The sequence below is a fragment of the Hippoglossus hippoglossus genome, chromosome 11 (genome assembly GCF_009819705.1).
Source record: "Hippoglossus hippoglossus isolate fHipHip1 chromosome 11, fHipHip1.pri, whole genome shotgun sequence".
Lineage (NCBI taxonomy): Eukaryota > Metazoa > Chordata > Actinopteri > Pleuronectiformes > Pleuronectidae > Hippoglossus > Hippoglossus hippoglossus.
In genome coordinates this window covers 12,198,836-12,214,830 of record NC_047161.1, presented here as the reverse complement: position 1 = coordinate 12,214,830, position 15,995 = coordinate 12,198,836, and the positions used below count along the sequence as shown (strand labels likewise).

The window sequence follows — 15,995 nt, the reverse complement described above, 5'->3', positions numbered from 1 at the left end:
CCATTTCAATCCTGAGGCGACGACATCTGATATTTCACAGGGTTAGAAAAAGGTTTCTTGCAAGTTCATACACTGCAACAGATGCCCCCCATTAATAACTGTAATCTTATTGAATTAGTACGAAATATAACTTATTTGAGAGGCATAATGAAACTGATTTGCACTGGGAGCACTAGGGAAGATTTTAATCTTTTAATACTTCATCAAAAAAACATGCGATTTTGAAAATGGGCATTACGGAGATTAGAAACGATGTTTAGGATCATGTCAGACTAATCATCTTTGTTACAATTAATCATGCAATTATGCATTTCATTTTCTACTAAACCCTGTTTCCCTCTGAGAGTAACAACACCCATTTCAGTAGAATGAAGTATAATTGAACAAAACACAAAAGAATACAATACCAAGTAATATGAATAGGAGAAGAAGTGCGGCCATGTAAGGGAGTTCTGTTCAACAGAAATAACACAATGCGTCAAAGTGGAACGGCAAAGTAGAACTTACAGTATATTTAAGTATGAATATATGAGTCTGATAATATGCCTGCTGTGACTTTACATCACATAGAGCTGAGAAAAGTGTCTTTTAATGTCCTCACTGTCAAGAATCTGTCAAGTCAATCATTATTTGCTAAAAGCACCAGCTGCCAAACTTCTTGTACCTTGGCCTTGAGTTTCTCTGGACTGTCCTCGACTGATGGCTCTGTGGAGCTGAGAGAGAGAGAGAGGGAGGGAGGGAGAGGGAGAGAGGGGGAAGTAGAGGTCAGTGGTTGATGATTACTGTACCACACTTTATTAAACAGCTCCTGAAACAGCAATAATTGATTATTTATTCCAACTATTGAGCTTATTCTGACTTTTTTACACTCAAACCGAGGACACGTGTCCTCAAGCAGCTGGTAACTGTCATATGTCTATGTCGCAAAATGCTGTGAAAACTCAGATAGGACGTTACAATGCGATTAAAAAGGTCGGAATACTCCACATGTCTTAATTTGATTATAACTTATTCCAAATATGAGCTCATTGGCGTTAAGGTATTCCGAAAATACTGTTTCCATGGCAGTGTCTTATTCAGACTATTGTAAATGTGGTCAATGACACCAGGTACATCCAAACATCGAGAACTGCTCCAGAACACTGTCTTATAAAAAGGTCACTGTAACTCATTTACCTGTTTCCAGGTGAGGCTCTGGGGTCTCTGTCCTTCACTTTGGTTTTCCTGAGGGACCTGAGTGAAAAGATAGTTTGACTTTGAATGTTATAAGATGTTAAACAACATTCAATCTTTTAAGTGCTTGGTCACCCACGGACTTTTAATAACGTTTGCTTGGAGACCTGCCTGGTTGTGTCTCACATTTATCAAATCTTACTCATTGCTGAATACATTTAAAATGATTAATGCAGAAGGATAACATGGCGTTCCAGTGTGTGTGGTCTTACCCAGGGTCCAGAGCCTGTCTGTGCTCCTCCAGACTGTGAGATGGGCTCGACAACGCAGGAGACCGAGAACCTTTGATCACAAACACTGAGATCAATGGGCTTACACAATTATAGCTATTATAGATATATGATAATGACAGAAATGCAGTTTACATAAATAGACAGCAAGTGCATCTATGTACTCACCATCCTGGATTATTCCTGTGGTGGAGGAGGAGTGCAGTGTTTGCCTGGGGGAGCTTTCTGCACTGCCGGGACCCCTGAGGACCACCGCTCCTCCATCACAAGACGTCCCACTACGAATCGAACCAGAGCGACTGTGTGCTGGACTGCCACGTCCCTCTGATACCTGGGGACAGATGCAAACGGCAGAAGATGAGGAAAGGCAGAGAAAGAGAATCGTGAAGGATGAAAATGAATGAAATGCATAAGAGAGGTTTCAAAGAAGTCCCGCGAAAAAGAAGAATGAAGTCCAATTAAAGTAAATTTGATCTGAACAGCCGGCACCGCAGACTAATCTGGGAGAAGTCACTTGACATACTTTCACTGTTTCTAATTCTCTAATTCCTTGTCCTCCTTTTTCTCTCTCCCTGGAAGCTTCTCGTGTTCCTGCCAATTCTGATCCTGTTCTCAAACCAATCTGGACTCACTCCTGCTCTGGCCGAGTTAAGGGACGGCAGTATCCTTTCATCCGGGAAAAAAAAAACGACAGTGGCCCTTATTATAACACAGGGAGAGACAACAAGTAGTGACAGCACCGCAGACGCAATTAGTGCGGCTGAGCAGCACTCACCAATTAATCCATTAAAAGACTAAAGTGGAATGGACAGGGGTTGAAGACACACAAACACGCTGAGAGACATACACACACACGAATTAGACATCCTGTGGTGAAATCAAAGGAATGTTAAATGTAAGTGTAGTCTAATGAGAGTAATGGAGCTCGTTTGATTAAACATCACATCGATCCACATCACATCTGGATGTCGTTGTTGAAGCTGTTGTTTCAAATATGTAAATTTAAGCTTCACTGAGCAAGGGTCATTTGTGCATGTGTGTCTGTGTGTGTGTGTGTGTGTGTGTGCTCCAGGTATACTCATGTTGTGGGGATCTGTTTATACAGTCACATTATGGGGACTTGTCTTCTTTATGGGGACAAAAAGCAAGTATGTATGTAACTTATTCGATTTTATGGTGAAGACATGTTTTTAGGTTAAAGTATAATTCACCAAAAAAATCTAAATTCATGGGTTGAATGAATTAAGATTAATGGTAGGTTTAGGTTAGGGTTAAGGTTAGGCTAGATGTTACTATGGTTACGGTTAGAGTAAAGCTCCTGTGTGTGTGTGTGTGTGTGTGTGTGTGTGTGTGTGTGTGTGTGTGTGTGTGTGTGTGTGTGTGTGTGTGTGTGCGTGTGTGTGTGTGTGTGTGCGCATTTGAATGCAAACCTCTCCCTCTGTAGAGCTTATGCTGTCACGGGTAGCTGTCACTCTGTAGTTCTTCTTTTTGCTGGGTGAGCAGTGAGGAGAGCCCTCCCTCAGGTCTAGATTCACACACACACACACACACACACACACACAACACAACACACAGAGAGAGAAAAAACAACTGTGATTGAAAAATTTCATTTTAAAAAATCCTACCCTGTGCATGATTTTGTTTCAGTCTTTGAGGCACTTTATTTGGCCTGGTCCCAGTGTCGACACCCCCCATTAAATAACTCCATTAAAAATACATAGACTCAATTAAACTATCATCTTAACACTATTAAGTGAGCTGGCAGTTATCAAGTGTCTGCTCAGGCTTGACTGTTCGGTGAAACGCTGTCAGATGAGACAGACTGAATCTTTTTAAAACGATAACCTCAGCAGATATGGGGGCTCACCTCCCACATACACTGTCTCCTTTATATCATCCACCAGTCACGCGCCCCCCCCCCCCCATCTTTTTTAATATTGCATAATGGGCTGCGTCATCCGGATCAGTGCAGATCCAATCACTGTGTTGTTACCCCGTCTGCACTGTACAGTATCAGACGTGCCACACACAAACAACAAAGTCGGGCAGATGTGCTCGAACAGGGGATTACTTGTTTATTTTGTAAATGCAGAGGTGCAGAGTGAGACTAGGGTCAGAGGTGAGAGGATGTACAGTACATGAAAAAAAAAAAGAGGGGATTGAACTCGATGTCTGAATTATAGTTTGTGTGTGTGTGTGTGTGTGTGTGTGTGTGTGTGTGTGTGTGTGTGTGTGTGTGTGTGTGTGTGTGTGTGTGTGTGTGTGTGTGTGTGTGTGTGTGTGTGTGTTTGTTTATAGCCGAACAAGACATCCTATCTTTGCAGTGTCCTTCATAGGGCAAAATGCGTCAATAAACTGTGGAGGCTAAATAAAGGTTATGGCAGAGTTGTTGAGGACAAACAACTTCTCTCGGGAGAAGTTGTTTAAGTTAATAGTTTATTTAAGCAATCAGGGCTTTTGGGAAACCAAACGTTTGTGCATGAGCACATTCTCAGACATAAACTGGAGGACAGGCAAGAAGTCATGTTTACTCTCCTATTTGAGAAGTCACTCTATTCATTAAATTAATGGTTTGAAGTGTTCAGGGTCACGTTCATTCGCTTTCTTGCCAAAAGTTTGATTAAAAGATCGATACCTTTTTCATATCTGTCCCTTTAATATGAAGCTGAAGCCAGGGAGCAATAAGCTGTTGCCTGGCTGCAGTATAGGTCATAAACCCTGCCTCCTCTATGTTAGCAGATAGGACATGGACCAAACTCAAAAGTCAAAGTACACATGACATTTTTTTTCAAAGATGGTTTCTGTCAGTTTAGTCAGTTCTTATCGCACCGATGTTTGTTCGAGTGTTCATTCTTCCAGGAGGTTTGGTTTAAATTTGTGACTTGATGCTATATAAATGGAGTGAAACATCATGATTGACAGCTGAGACTGACTCACGATTGGCCGAGCCTGTGTATAGGCGGGACCTCGATACCACAGCTCAATCCCTGCTACTGTGCAGACTCAAGATGGCCGCACCTGTACCTAGGATATTTTGGCTTCATTTTTGTACAATTGGAGGAAGTAAAGATGCGACGTCCATCTTTCAATACAGTCTATGGTTATGGTTGATTGTTTATTCCCCAGAAAACTTAAATACATTTAAAACAGTGCAAACAGCAGCCATCGCGGAATAGAGAATACAAAAAAAACCCACTCACAACGAGCTAGCTGTTTGCACCCATTTCTAGTCATTGTGCTAAGCTAAGTTATTGTATTGAATGAACAAATAGGAAAGTTTTACCAATCCTCTCATCTGTCTCTCAGCATGACACTGAATAAACATTATTTCCCACAATGCCACACCGTTCCTTTATATCAAAGACATCCCAACACTGATCCTCACGGACACACCTCTGAGTTGTGCTGCAGCTCGCACGGGGCTGTGTTGCTGCGCGTTGAGCCTCTCAGCGCTGTTGCTGTTGTTGTTGTTGACCTGGATGCCGTTCTGCTTCATCAGCTGCATCAGCTCCGACTCTAATGTTGCAATCTGCGGCGGGAGAGGAAGCGGTCGATGTTAATCAGCCGCGGGGCGTTTACCTGTCAAAACGGCTGCTTTAAAGCGCTGAGGAGAATGGCCTACATGATGAGGAGTGCATGTTTTCATTGAATTCCCAACATTCGAACAGGAGTTGGCAAAATCTGCCAACATTTTAAAACATCAACAGCACATTTTAAAAGTTTGTCAGTTTAGTTAAAGCACAACTCCTCTGTCTTGCTGTTGGCTTTAATTCCAGATCTTATTGTGTTTTTTCCACCTCTCCGGCCTGTGTCACTCCCCCTGCATGACAGTGCAGATAGGAGAGTGAGTGCTCAGTGGGCAGGATAATAAAAGGGGGACAGTCAAGTTGACGGCAAATTCAACTGTGGGGCTCGACTTGAGACCAGAGCACAAAACTGTCACGTTTTAAGAGCACGAGAGCAGAAAATCAATTTACAATAACCAAACTGACCACAGGCTCCTGGACTCCGAGTCCCTCTGCTGTCACTGTCCAGGGAGGAGAACACTTCTTTATATAAAGGTGGCAGAAAAAGCACAGAGAGCTAATGGCGTGCTGCTGCTGATCGTTATTGAATTTCTTACATTTCACCAGTGGGATCTGCTAAACCCAACAATCTTGTTACAGTCTTTAATCAAGCTCAGAGAAAACAGCATTGTTCATTAGTAAAAACCCAACTTAGTCATTGGTCGACAAATCTCAGAGCTCATCGGCTATCGCTTGATAATGAATTCGCCTCAGGGGGAAACGGTCAATATTTAGGGGCTCCCTGGGTAGAGACTCCATCTTCTGTTCGCTGTACACTGTTGTAGTTTCTTTTATCACAAGAATCACATGTTGCTTCACACAAACAGGGATACTTGTAGGTGGAAGTGGTCCAGATGACATTTTGGCTAATCTCTATTAACAGCTATCTGCAAATGAATGCTGGTGAATTAAAAATCGTATAGCCGATGCATTTTGGTCAACGTGTTCCGCCTCTTTCGCTCTCCACCTGGTCTGTTTACCTGCTGGGCAACCAAAGCCTGTTCAAACGTGATTGGTCAAACTAGAAACCAGAGGGCTTCTTGTCCCATGCCTACAGATTTATAATCAGATACAGATAATTACAGATAATTACAGATTACAGATACATTTTTTTGCGTACATATCGGTGGATATATGTGTATTGGAACGTTTTTCCCCCTTATCAGTATGAACATCGGCCTCCCCAGAATCCATACCAGTCGGCCTCTATTTATTGGTTTATTTTCACTTGAGGGATTTCTGAGGACAATGTGCTGAATCTTTCATGCACAGACAGAACAACAGAGCACAGAGAGATACACAATTAGAGCAGAGATGATGAGAGATGGACAGAATAAGATTAAGAACAAGAGATGATTTACCCTCACTTGCAGCCCCTGGATCTCAGCCAGATGAGCTTTCTCCGCCTCCTCCAGCCGCCTCCTCTCTGTATCCTCCTTCTGGATAAGCTCCACCTCCCTGGAGGGAAAAAGAGATTGTACTGTGCTGAGTGGCTGTTTGTTAAGATAGGAAACACACAGGACACATTTAAGTGTGTGTGTGCATCTGTCGCCATGTGTGACTGAGCCTGCCCCTTTGCACAGATGTGGTGACAAGGGAGCTGAGGCTGTTATAGGATGTCTAGTGAAGACACTCTCACACACACACACACACACACACACACACACACACACACACACACACACACACACACACACACACACACACACACACACACACACACACACACACACACACACACACACACACACACACACACCTCCTGAGAATAATAAACGCTGCTGTTCCCTCATGCCTGCTTTACCCTTGGTCTGGGAGTTTGCTGTCTCTCCTCTACCGCTCCGTTCTCTAACTGAAGATCAGCGAGCAGAGTTTGTTTCATTAGTTGGCATCCGTCTGGCCCTCAGGACCACAGCCAATTAGAGGCAGTCAGACTGGAGCTGAGCGGGAGAGTTTGTGATGGGACTGACCAAAGAGATCAACGCACTGAAAAGCAGAGGAGCTGCACAGCATCAGAGTGGAAACTCAGCTCTTACTGCCGGAGTGGGAGAAGACTGCTGCTATAAAAAGAGATGCTCTGCCTCATAAGATGGAAATACAGGAAATATTATTTATTTCTGTTCACGGAGGAGAATGAGGGCGGCTGTGGAAGGAATGCAGGAATTTATCTCAAATTATGTTTATATTTATGTGAATGTTTGATGGCAGTATTCAAGCAACATCTATTTTTGGAAAACAGTGTAAGTGTCAGTGTTACAATAGACATAGTGCCTCCCACAAGAAGGATGTAGGTAAGCTATGACTTTCTGCATTAGGCCACAGGAAACTATGGCAACAGGGTGTTGGAGCTGACAATATATAATCTAATAACGCTGCTTTCAGACATGCACTGAATATGTTTTTTTCTCCAGCCCCCTAATAAAATGTCCAGAAGTTGTGAGCATGTGAGAAAACAGCAGAACATTTTTCTGGAAAATTCACAGCGAGAGAGTGAGCGTCTTATGATGTCATCGCTCTGGGTTCCTTATATGTGCAGAAAGTACAGTTGGGTCCAAAACGCCACTTTCCCAGAAGACCCAGCTGTAGCATATTTTTAAAACTGGATTAAAACGAAAAAGAAAAATGTTCTACAATCTACAGGAGGTCATAGTCACAATGTATTCCTCCTTCACACCCTGATCACAGCCTGGGGATGAACAGCTCTAACACAGGTTCACTTACTTCTGCTGGAAGTCTTTGATGAGTTTCTTGGCTTTGTTGTACTTCTTCTCCAGAGTCTGGTACTGGGCCTGCGCCTCCTTCAGGTGCTCGTTGACGGTGTGGCAGAGGGTCTGCGCCTCGATCCAGTAGCTCTCCAGTTTCAGCATCCTCTCCTTGTTCTCGTCGATGCTGGCCTTCAGCTGACTCTTCTCCTTCTCCCAGCGCTGCTTTTCCCTCTCCACTGACGCCAACTGGAGGCAGACGAAAACAACTTTACTTACAATAAGGGAATTTTAGTGCATTTTATCTTTGATTTTCAAAAAGGAAATTTTCACAATTGACTGAATCATATAGCTTGTCCCTCAGACCCAAACATTTGTGAGAATATTTATATCTGTATATTTTCGAAGTCATGATAGAGTGGAGCTGATGAGCCAAAACATTAAGTATTTAGTTATTTGTAAAACCACTAAATACACTTAAGTATACCTAATAACTTTTAACGCAGGCTACGGGCTAATCCTCTGATATTCCCCCTGTAAAATAACACGTAGCCCAAAATCCTTTGAGTAGCCATAATAAGATGAACAAGATGAATCCACATTTTTCAAATTTTTTAAATTGACAAAGCTGTTAAAAGTGAAAAGCTTCTCAAAGAATCTGTTTCAGAGGAAAGTTTATATTCAGCACAAATTCATTCACATTCAATACTTTATTTTGCTTTCAAAACGGACCCACCACTAAAAAGGTTTTTAGGCCCCCATTAGTTAGCTCGTATCGACTCATCACACATTTGCATTGATTTGTATATTAATCAAATCTGACAGAGCATGAAAACTACACACTGATGATGTGTATATAGACACAAATACACACATGTGCATACACAGAAATATCAGACTACACACACAGAAACACAACTAAAGACACTCTTCTAACATTATGTGCTAAAAAGAACATCTTCCAGAAATCTAAATACACAATACTGAAATAAAAAATACTTCCAGGCCTTTTGTTTTCATGCGACTGCTAAGAAAATATTGCTGCCAATCACAAGAAGCTGGAATGTTTTTTTTAAAAGATATCCCAGACAACTACTTGAGCAGAAACTTTCCTAAATAGCAGTGTTTTTGTAAAATAATCTGCTTCCTCCTCCTAAAGAACAACCTCTTCTCCTAAAGCTTGAAACCCAGCTCCCCTGCCGTCCCGACACTCGTCTCACATCCATTTTACAAATCACTTAAACTCCGACAAACTTCTGTAATTCTCACCCACAGCCAGCCCACGCCCTGACACTTTTAATCTCTTACCTTGTTTTTCAGCTTCTGGATCTCGGCCTCGGTCACTGTGTGTTTGATCTGGAGCTGTTGGGAGAAAAGAGAGGATGGGAGAGAAAAGAGAGGGCGGTTAGATAATCTAATGCACGGCCGCGCAGGCTCTCTCTGCTGTCGATATAGTGTGACGGACGGAGGCGGCCGACCCTGTCCTCCCCTGTCAGCCTCCCAGCTCCAGCACTGACACGAACTCTCAGAGGAGAGAGGAAGACGGGCGAGTGATGGTGGATGGATGAATTGTTAAATCATTTAAAAAAGTATTTTAATGCAGAAATAAATCAAAAAATTCATCCACATTAACGAGAAAGGAAAATCTTTTCAAAAAAATCACATTTTTTTCCAATGCAGTGTCTAAAACGTCTTCATAAAATATTAAGACAAAAAGTCTTTGCATATCTTCTGAAGAGAAAGAGAGAGAGCAGCGGATGAGTTATGGATGGACGTTAAGCTAAGCAGTCGAAGAGGAGAAATAATGAAAGAAAAGAAATAAAAAAAGAAGAGATAGAACTGAAGTAGATAGTGGATACCGAACAAGAGACACAAAAAGTGACCAAATAAAAGTTCGAGCTGTCGAGTTGTGGTTTTAAAGTCTTCTATATGAGCAGAGAATGACAAATAAACAGCAAAACATTTTACAAATCTGAGATCAAATCGATCAATTGTGTTATACTTATATATAAGCAATATATCGATATATAGGGGACTTTTTTTTATGTCACTATTGATGAAAATAATACTGTGATAATTAGCAATATTGTTTTATTGCTTACTCCCACAACACAGCCTGTATCTGTACAACTACATCAAAATGAATGATTCTACTATATATTCACTGTTGCCTCACAGCTAAGCGGAACATATCTGCTATTTCTGCTCATCTTGAATTGGAATCAGTGTTGAGCCATTCATCTGGGTTTTGTTGAATCTGCTATGGAGCTTAAGCAACGAGTCAAAGTGTCAAAGTCTGAATTCGACATTTGGTCAAATATTTGCAATACAAAACTATTTATACTCTGAGGCTCATTCCCCTGCTGCCTGCCCGTCTTTCTTTAAGTGTGTATGAAACAGCCAAGACGAGAGACCTTTAAACAAGAAAGGTAAAAGCTACATTATGGAGAGAAGGAGGTGCAGGTACAGAGAAAATGGAACTACTGCCTTCATCCTGAGACCTGGCATTATTTACTCTCACTCGATCTCCCCCGCGGTGCCTGCAGTGCAGACGAAGCCATTTGTTTAATGTGTGTATGGCAGTCAGAAAGGCTGAAGCGTTATGGTGCCAACGGTGTCAGATTGTTCAATCAATACCAGCAGCTTTGCAGGGGACTAAAAAGCATAAACGAATGAACAGCCAGTGAATTCCTATTCGGTTTTAAAGCCCTGATTTTGAGGTGAGTTCTTTGTTCGCCGCGGCAGCAGAAGTTCAACAAGTTTCTATTCTCAGAGGCGGGCTGTGTGAAGAGCTGCCAAGGTCTGGAGACAATTTGCTTTTGTATTCACACCTCTAATCATCCAGATTAGGAATTAGGGAGGGCAAGTGGATCTTAGAATATAAATCTGCTGAGTAAAGCAGAGGGAGCTGTGCATGTGCCTTTCGTTGTTCTAGAGGCTGCGTGCATATATTTACAAGTTATTCCACAAAGCAAGCAATGATCAAACAGAAAAATGCCGTAGCCTTTTTTTGGTAATGCATTTTTTTTTACATGGGGATAATTAGGAGGCAGGATTAAACCCCAGACGAGGAAGTATCTGAGTTTACCTCTCTGAACTTCTGGTAGAGTTTAGTGGCGTCCAACTCCGACGGAGACAAGACTTCCTCTGTCTCTGGCAAGTCAAACACCTCGATGCTCTTCTCTCCGTCTGCCACCGTTGTCCCCGTGTCCTCATCGTCCGTGGCGTATTCTCCCGTTTGCTGTGAGAGGAAACGCAAAGTCAGATACACTTACTTTTTTTTTACGCGAGTGATGCCATTTTAATGCTCCTGCTTATATAACAAGTAGTTACCCCACTTCCTAAAACTTCAAAAAAAATGAATTGGTCTGACAGCCTGGTGAGCCGCAAGTGTCACATCAATCAAAATTAAACACAAGATAAGTTATACTGGCAAAATCTCAGTGTCACTTTTTATTATTATTGCAAATTAGTCAAGGAGGTAACAGGTCAAAAGTATTAAGGTTACTGTAAGTGTCTCTAATAGAACTAATAACTTTTAAATTTAGGATTCATAGAAATGATTTCGGACGGAAATAAAAATCACCACATTTTTTCAGGCTTTGACGTTAATGTACGACATTAGGCTGCCTGTATTCAAGCCAGCTTTTCTGTTCCCTGGCTCTGAAAACACTGCATAATGAATGTTGGCACCAGCCATTAGGCGTCGGCTCTAAATTGATGGTTGATTAACTCTCTGGCTGACGACCAACAGAGTCTGATGTTTCCAGTGGAGCCACATGAAAACATCTCAGTCTCCGTCTGAGCATCAGGCGGTGTTATCTTATTTTACTTTCATCATTACGACCGACCACTCCGAGATGATGGCTTGATTCATTATCTTATTATGTTTCATATTTTATCACTTTATTTTATCATCTACATATAAATATATATATATATAAAATATAAAAGGAAATAAAACTATAATGTATGCAGTATTTATTATGCACTTGTCTCCGGATCTTTCTCTCTGCCTTGATCCATCCACAATGTATCTTCCTGTAGTTATCTGTCTCTCTGCCTTCATCTGTGACATATATGTAGTACACACCCACCCACCCACACACAGGCACACACACACACACACACACACACACACACACACACACACACACACACACACACACACACACACACACACACACACACACACACACACACACACACACACACACACACACACACACACACACACACACACACACACACACACACACACACAGTCTCATCTCTCTCATCATCTTGGCCTACATCCTCTCCACATCTCATTCCCCTGCACGTCCCTCCATCTATCTTCCGCCCAGATTAAAGCTCTCTGGCCCGATTCGTCAGCGGAGCGCCATTTACATAATAGGCTTGTTTGTTGCCATGGCGTCGGCATCAAGCATTGAGGTCCCATTTACGGAAGGTGGAGTTAACTGTGGAACACGCGGGGCAGTCAAACACCAATTTGCATAAGATAAATGCATCACCTCCCACCACACGCATGAAGAATCAGGAGAGAAAGGGGACGATCTGAGGAGAACTCCTGTTGTTTAGAGGGTTCAGTGTGTTACGAGCTGCTCCATGAATAAAGGTCTAATCCCAGTGTGATGTTGGCATAATGACTTACAGCCAGTGCTGGTTTGAGAGGCTGTTCCTGCTCCTTTCACTGGAGGAAGACAGCAAAGGAGCCGCTGTGAGATTCTTTGCCACAAGCTGTTTGAATCCACTATCTGGGAAATAGGGTCTGGACATTTTCCAGAGTTTGGCTTTCACATTATGAAGAATGCAGCGGGAGATTTTCTGGGTCAGACCCGTTCAGGAGGCAACACTCGACGTGTGAATTACATTACGCACGAGTGTTTGTTTACAGCACATCAACACCGGCGTCAGCTCTCATCACCGAAAGCTCTCGAATCTTGTTTCCTTTCCACTTTGACATCTTCGTGTGCGTCTCCTACGTTTATGACACCTCTTTATTTGCATTCGTCCAGTTTCACGTCCGTCGCGTGTTAGAAACGTCATCAACACGTCCACTCGCTCGCTGTGAATTTTTCGGACATTTTCCCGCTGTATTCTCACATGGGCTCACTCAGACATTTTCAGGTCGTTTTGTTCGGGGGGCTGTCAGGAAAAACTTATATAAAACACTGTGTAGCCATGCTTTTCTCATATGTGCGTTCACATTTAACTGCCGACAGATGGGCAAGTGTCTGATCAAACGCACACATGGGCGGACGCGTGGGCGCATGTGCGATGTGTAACGCTAACTGAAGGAGGATCTTTTCCTCTCGGGACTCGAGGCCCAGTCTGTCACATCTAACCAGGCAGAGTGAGAAATAACCTGCCTCCACGTCCACCCGGTGAGAACTTGATATAATATTTATAGAGATATTAATATTGATGAACTCTTTTATTGCTCCATAGATCTTTGTAATGGTTTTGTAACTATTTACCCATTCGGCGGTTATGCCGTTATGGACGCTTTGGTGCTCCGCAGTGGCAGAGTTGAAGTGTGTTTTTACAGGCGTTTATAATCCATATATATGGATAAACAATTTCAACCGAACCACCACTCTTCTGTTTATGTGCCCTTGTGGGGATCAGGGATCCGCGGTGATCATAATCTCAACTTGCACTTGAACTTGATGGCAACAGGAAGATGATGGAGGTATCCTGCGTGTCTCCATGGTTCAATTCCAGCCTTGAATCACTGTAGCAGCGGTAATGAGAGCTGTCAGTGATACATGTGTATGTGGCCGTGATTATGGGAGTGGTGGTGGGATCAGCTTCCAGGGACCGGGAGAAGAGTTCCTTATGCATGAGAGCTCTCAATCCACCATCCACCATCCACCAGGAAATGAAAGACTTCCAACATGGCTGATGGAGATAGAGGAGGAAGAGATGCCTGAGTGAGTGTCGAGCTACGCATGAGTGCAGCTCGTCCTCTGTGTGTGTGAGTGAGGAGGCTCTGATTGACTTTACTGTGGTGCGTCCTTACATGACTACTGTATATTATATATTGCGTGTGTTCATGCATGTCTCACACACACACACACGCACACACGTAGTAAGGGTTGCAGGGCCATGAACTCAGTGTCTGGTGGATTAAACTTGCTGTGAGTAAGCAGCAGTATCATGGTTTCCATGACTGACATGCCATCCTCTTAATATGTGTTGTGTGTGTGTGTGTGTGTGTGTGTGTGTGTGTGTGTGTGTGTGTGTGTGTGTGTGTGTGTGTGTGTGTGTGTGCGCGGCAGCATCAGAGCCTCCTGTCAGTCAGTTTTATGGAGTTAATAAGCTAAAACTTCAGTTCAGCTGTCACGAAAAGGGACTTGATTTACATTAAGTGACAACTAGAAGCCTCATTTTCTCAGTGTCATGACATCTATAAGAACTTCAAATAAAAGCAGATATTATGAGCTTTAGTTCAAAGAATTTGTTCTTTCAGATTAGGTGGCAGGCGTCTTACCTATATACTTTCATCCTCTCTAGTGTATGAGGTTAATAATCTCATATCCTGTGAACGGTTCTGTCACAGCGAAGCATCCTGTACCGAGGTCAGTGCCGTGTGTGGTCGTTACCTCGTCATCGTCAGCGTCATACTGGGCGTACTGTTGCTCCAGCTGCTCTCTCTGTCTCCTCTCCTGCTCCAGGGTCTGCTGGATCAGACTGGCCACCTCACTCTGCTGGCCTGGAAGCTCGCGGCCAATCACAAACCTGCAACCAGATACACGGTTTTAGACAGACCTGGCAACTCAAGCGCACACACACACTTACACACACAATTACATGAGATCTGATTCCATGAGTAAACAATTATGTTGTAAGTTTATCATTATATGTCTCTATACGTCTCAAAACTCAAGTCTAGACTCAAGTTTGGAGGGTTTTTTTGATATTTTTTTGATATATACAAAATAGTAGCTTCTATGTGAACTTGTCAAATGTTGAACTTATGTCACTTGCAAAAGGTAAATCCATCTCTCTCAAGTGCCAAACGCCACTTTTTAGCGAACACAGACATTTTGATGACTAAAATGCACATTTTAAATGATTTATATGTCTGTGATGCCTGATCCTTTTTCTTTGCTCTTTATTTTATATTCAAATATAAAAACAGATTCTCTAAACACATAAATGCAACATATCTTGTTTACATCGTCCATGAACACACCACAGTCGGAATAATGACGTCACAACTCGGGAAATGGAACCCACAGTATGTGCTGCTGGAGGAAACTGAATGACTTATGGGAAATGTAGCCTCTAATGAATCCTAGTTTAAGAATAAACATTTATCTAAACCTTATTTTATTGTAGTAACAGATAATGTCATTCACTGAAGATGTTTAAAAATGGAACAGTAGCTTCAAATGAATAAAAACTATATATTTTTATAATGATTCATTAAGGCTTGGATAGATTTTAGACATTCAGTTACATATCTGATAGAACTCCTGTATGAAAACATGACGTGTTATTTCCTACATTTTTGCCCCAGTTTCTTGTGACCCTCTTAGTGTGTGTGTGTGTGTGTGTGTGTGTGTGTGTGTGTGTGTGTGTGTGTGTGTGTGCGTGTGCAGAGAAATGACCACAGCAATGTGACAGCAGCCGTGGCCCACAGCCACATAGCAACGGCAGCGATAACTGCTGACGTATCAGGGCAGGGCCGTGGGACGGGACACACATAATAATGTGAGAAGACAGCGGGCTCGGCCAGGCAGCCTGTTATTAGCCTGGCATTGGACTGAATGGAGAAAGCTACAGACTGTGACTGCGAGCTACTGACTCCTCGCTACTGTAGTTATGCATGGGATACTGCTACAGTACATTTCACATAGAAATGAGAAATCTATCTATCTATCTGTCTGTCTGTCTGTCTGTCTGTCTAACTATCTATCCATCCATCTATCCATCTATCTATCTTTCTGTAAATAGTAAATAGTTTGTCTTTGTATTTGTCAGTATGAGACAAATAGAGTCATGATCATATATCTGAAAGAATTGTGTGCAGAAATTCCCCTACCAACAGTGGTACTGCTATTCCGAGGATAATTCAAATAGAATATTTTCATGGGGGTTAGTGTTTTTTCAGCTGTTTTATGGTAACTAATAGGAACTAATAACTACCACCAATAAGTAGCTGAGGTAATGTCAATGCAGGAAGGTATCAATGTTTTGTACATATCTTTTACTCTTTTAGAATTGCAGTATTTCCAAATGAATATGAAGGATTT

The 15,995-nt window shown here is 42.3% G+C and overlaps 1 protein-coding gene across 6 annotated transcripts in view; it reads right to left on the bottom strand.

Annotated features, from left to right (window-relative positions):
* ppp1r9a (protein phosphatase 1, regulatory subunit 9A) overlaps window positions 1–15,995 on the bottom strand; it is a 47,119-nt gene that overhangs the window by 6,819 nt on the left and 24,305 nt on the right. For 2 of the 6 annotated variants that reach the window (XM_034600715.1, XM_034600714.1), the window contains exons 6-17: window positions 14,340–14,475; window positions 10,820–10,972; window positions 9,040–9,093; window positions 7,751–7,980; window positions 6,391–6,487; window positions 4,857–4,992; window positions 2,894–2,988; window positions 1,632–1,794; window positions 1,446–1,515; window positions 1,177–1,233; window positions 665–713; window positions 408–452 (exon numbers count right to left, since the gene is read on the bottom strand). In XM_034600715.1, the coding sequence (XP_034456606.1) occupies window positions 408–452; window positions 665–713; window positions 1,177–1,233; window positions 1,446–1,515; window positions 1,632–1,794; window positions 2,894–2,988; window positions 4,857–4,992; window positions 6,391–6,487; window positions 7,751–7,980; window positions 9,040–9,093; window positions 10,820–10,972; window positions 14,340–14,475 (1,285 nt within the window). The remainder of the gene's footprint in view (window positions 1–407; window positions 453–664; window positions 714–1,176; window positions 1,234–1,445; window positions 1,516–1,631; window positions 1,795–2,893; window positions 2,989–4,856; window positions 4,993–6,390; window positions 6,488–7,750; window positions 7,981–9,039; window positions 9,094–10,819; window positions 10,973–14,339; window positions 14,476–15,995) is intronic. The other 4 variants (XM_034600718.1, XM_034600716.1, XM_034600717.1 and 1 more) reach the window with 3 other exon arrangements.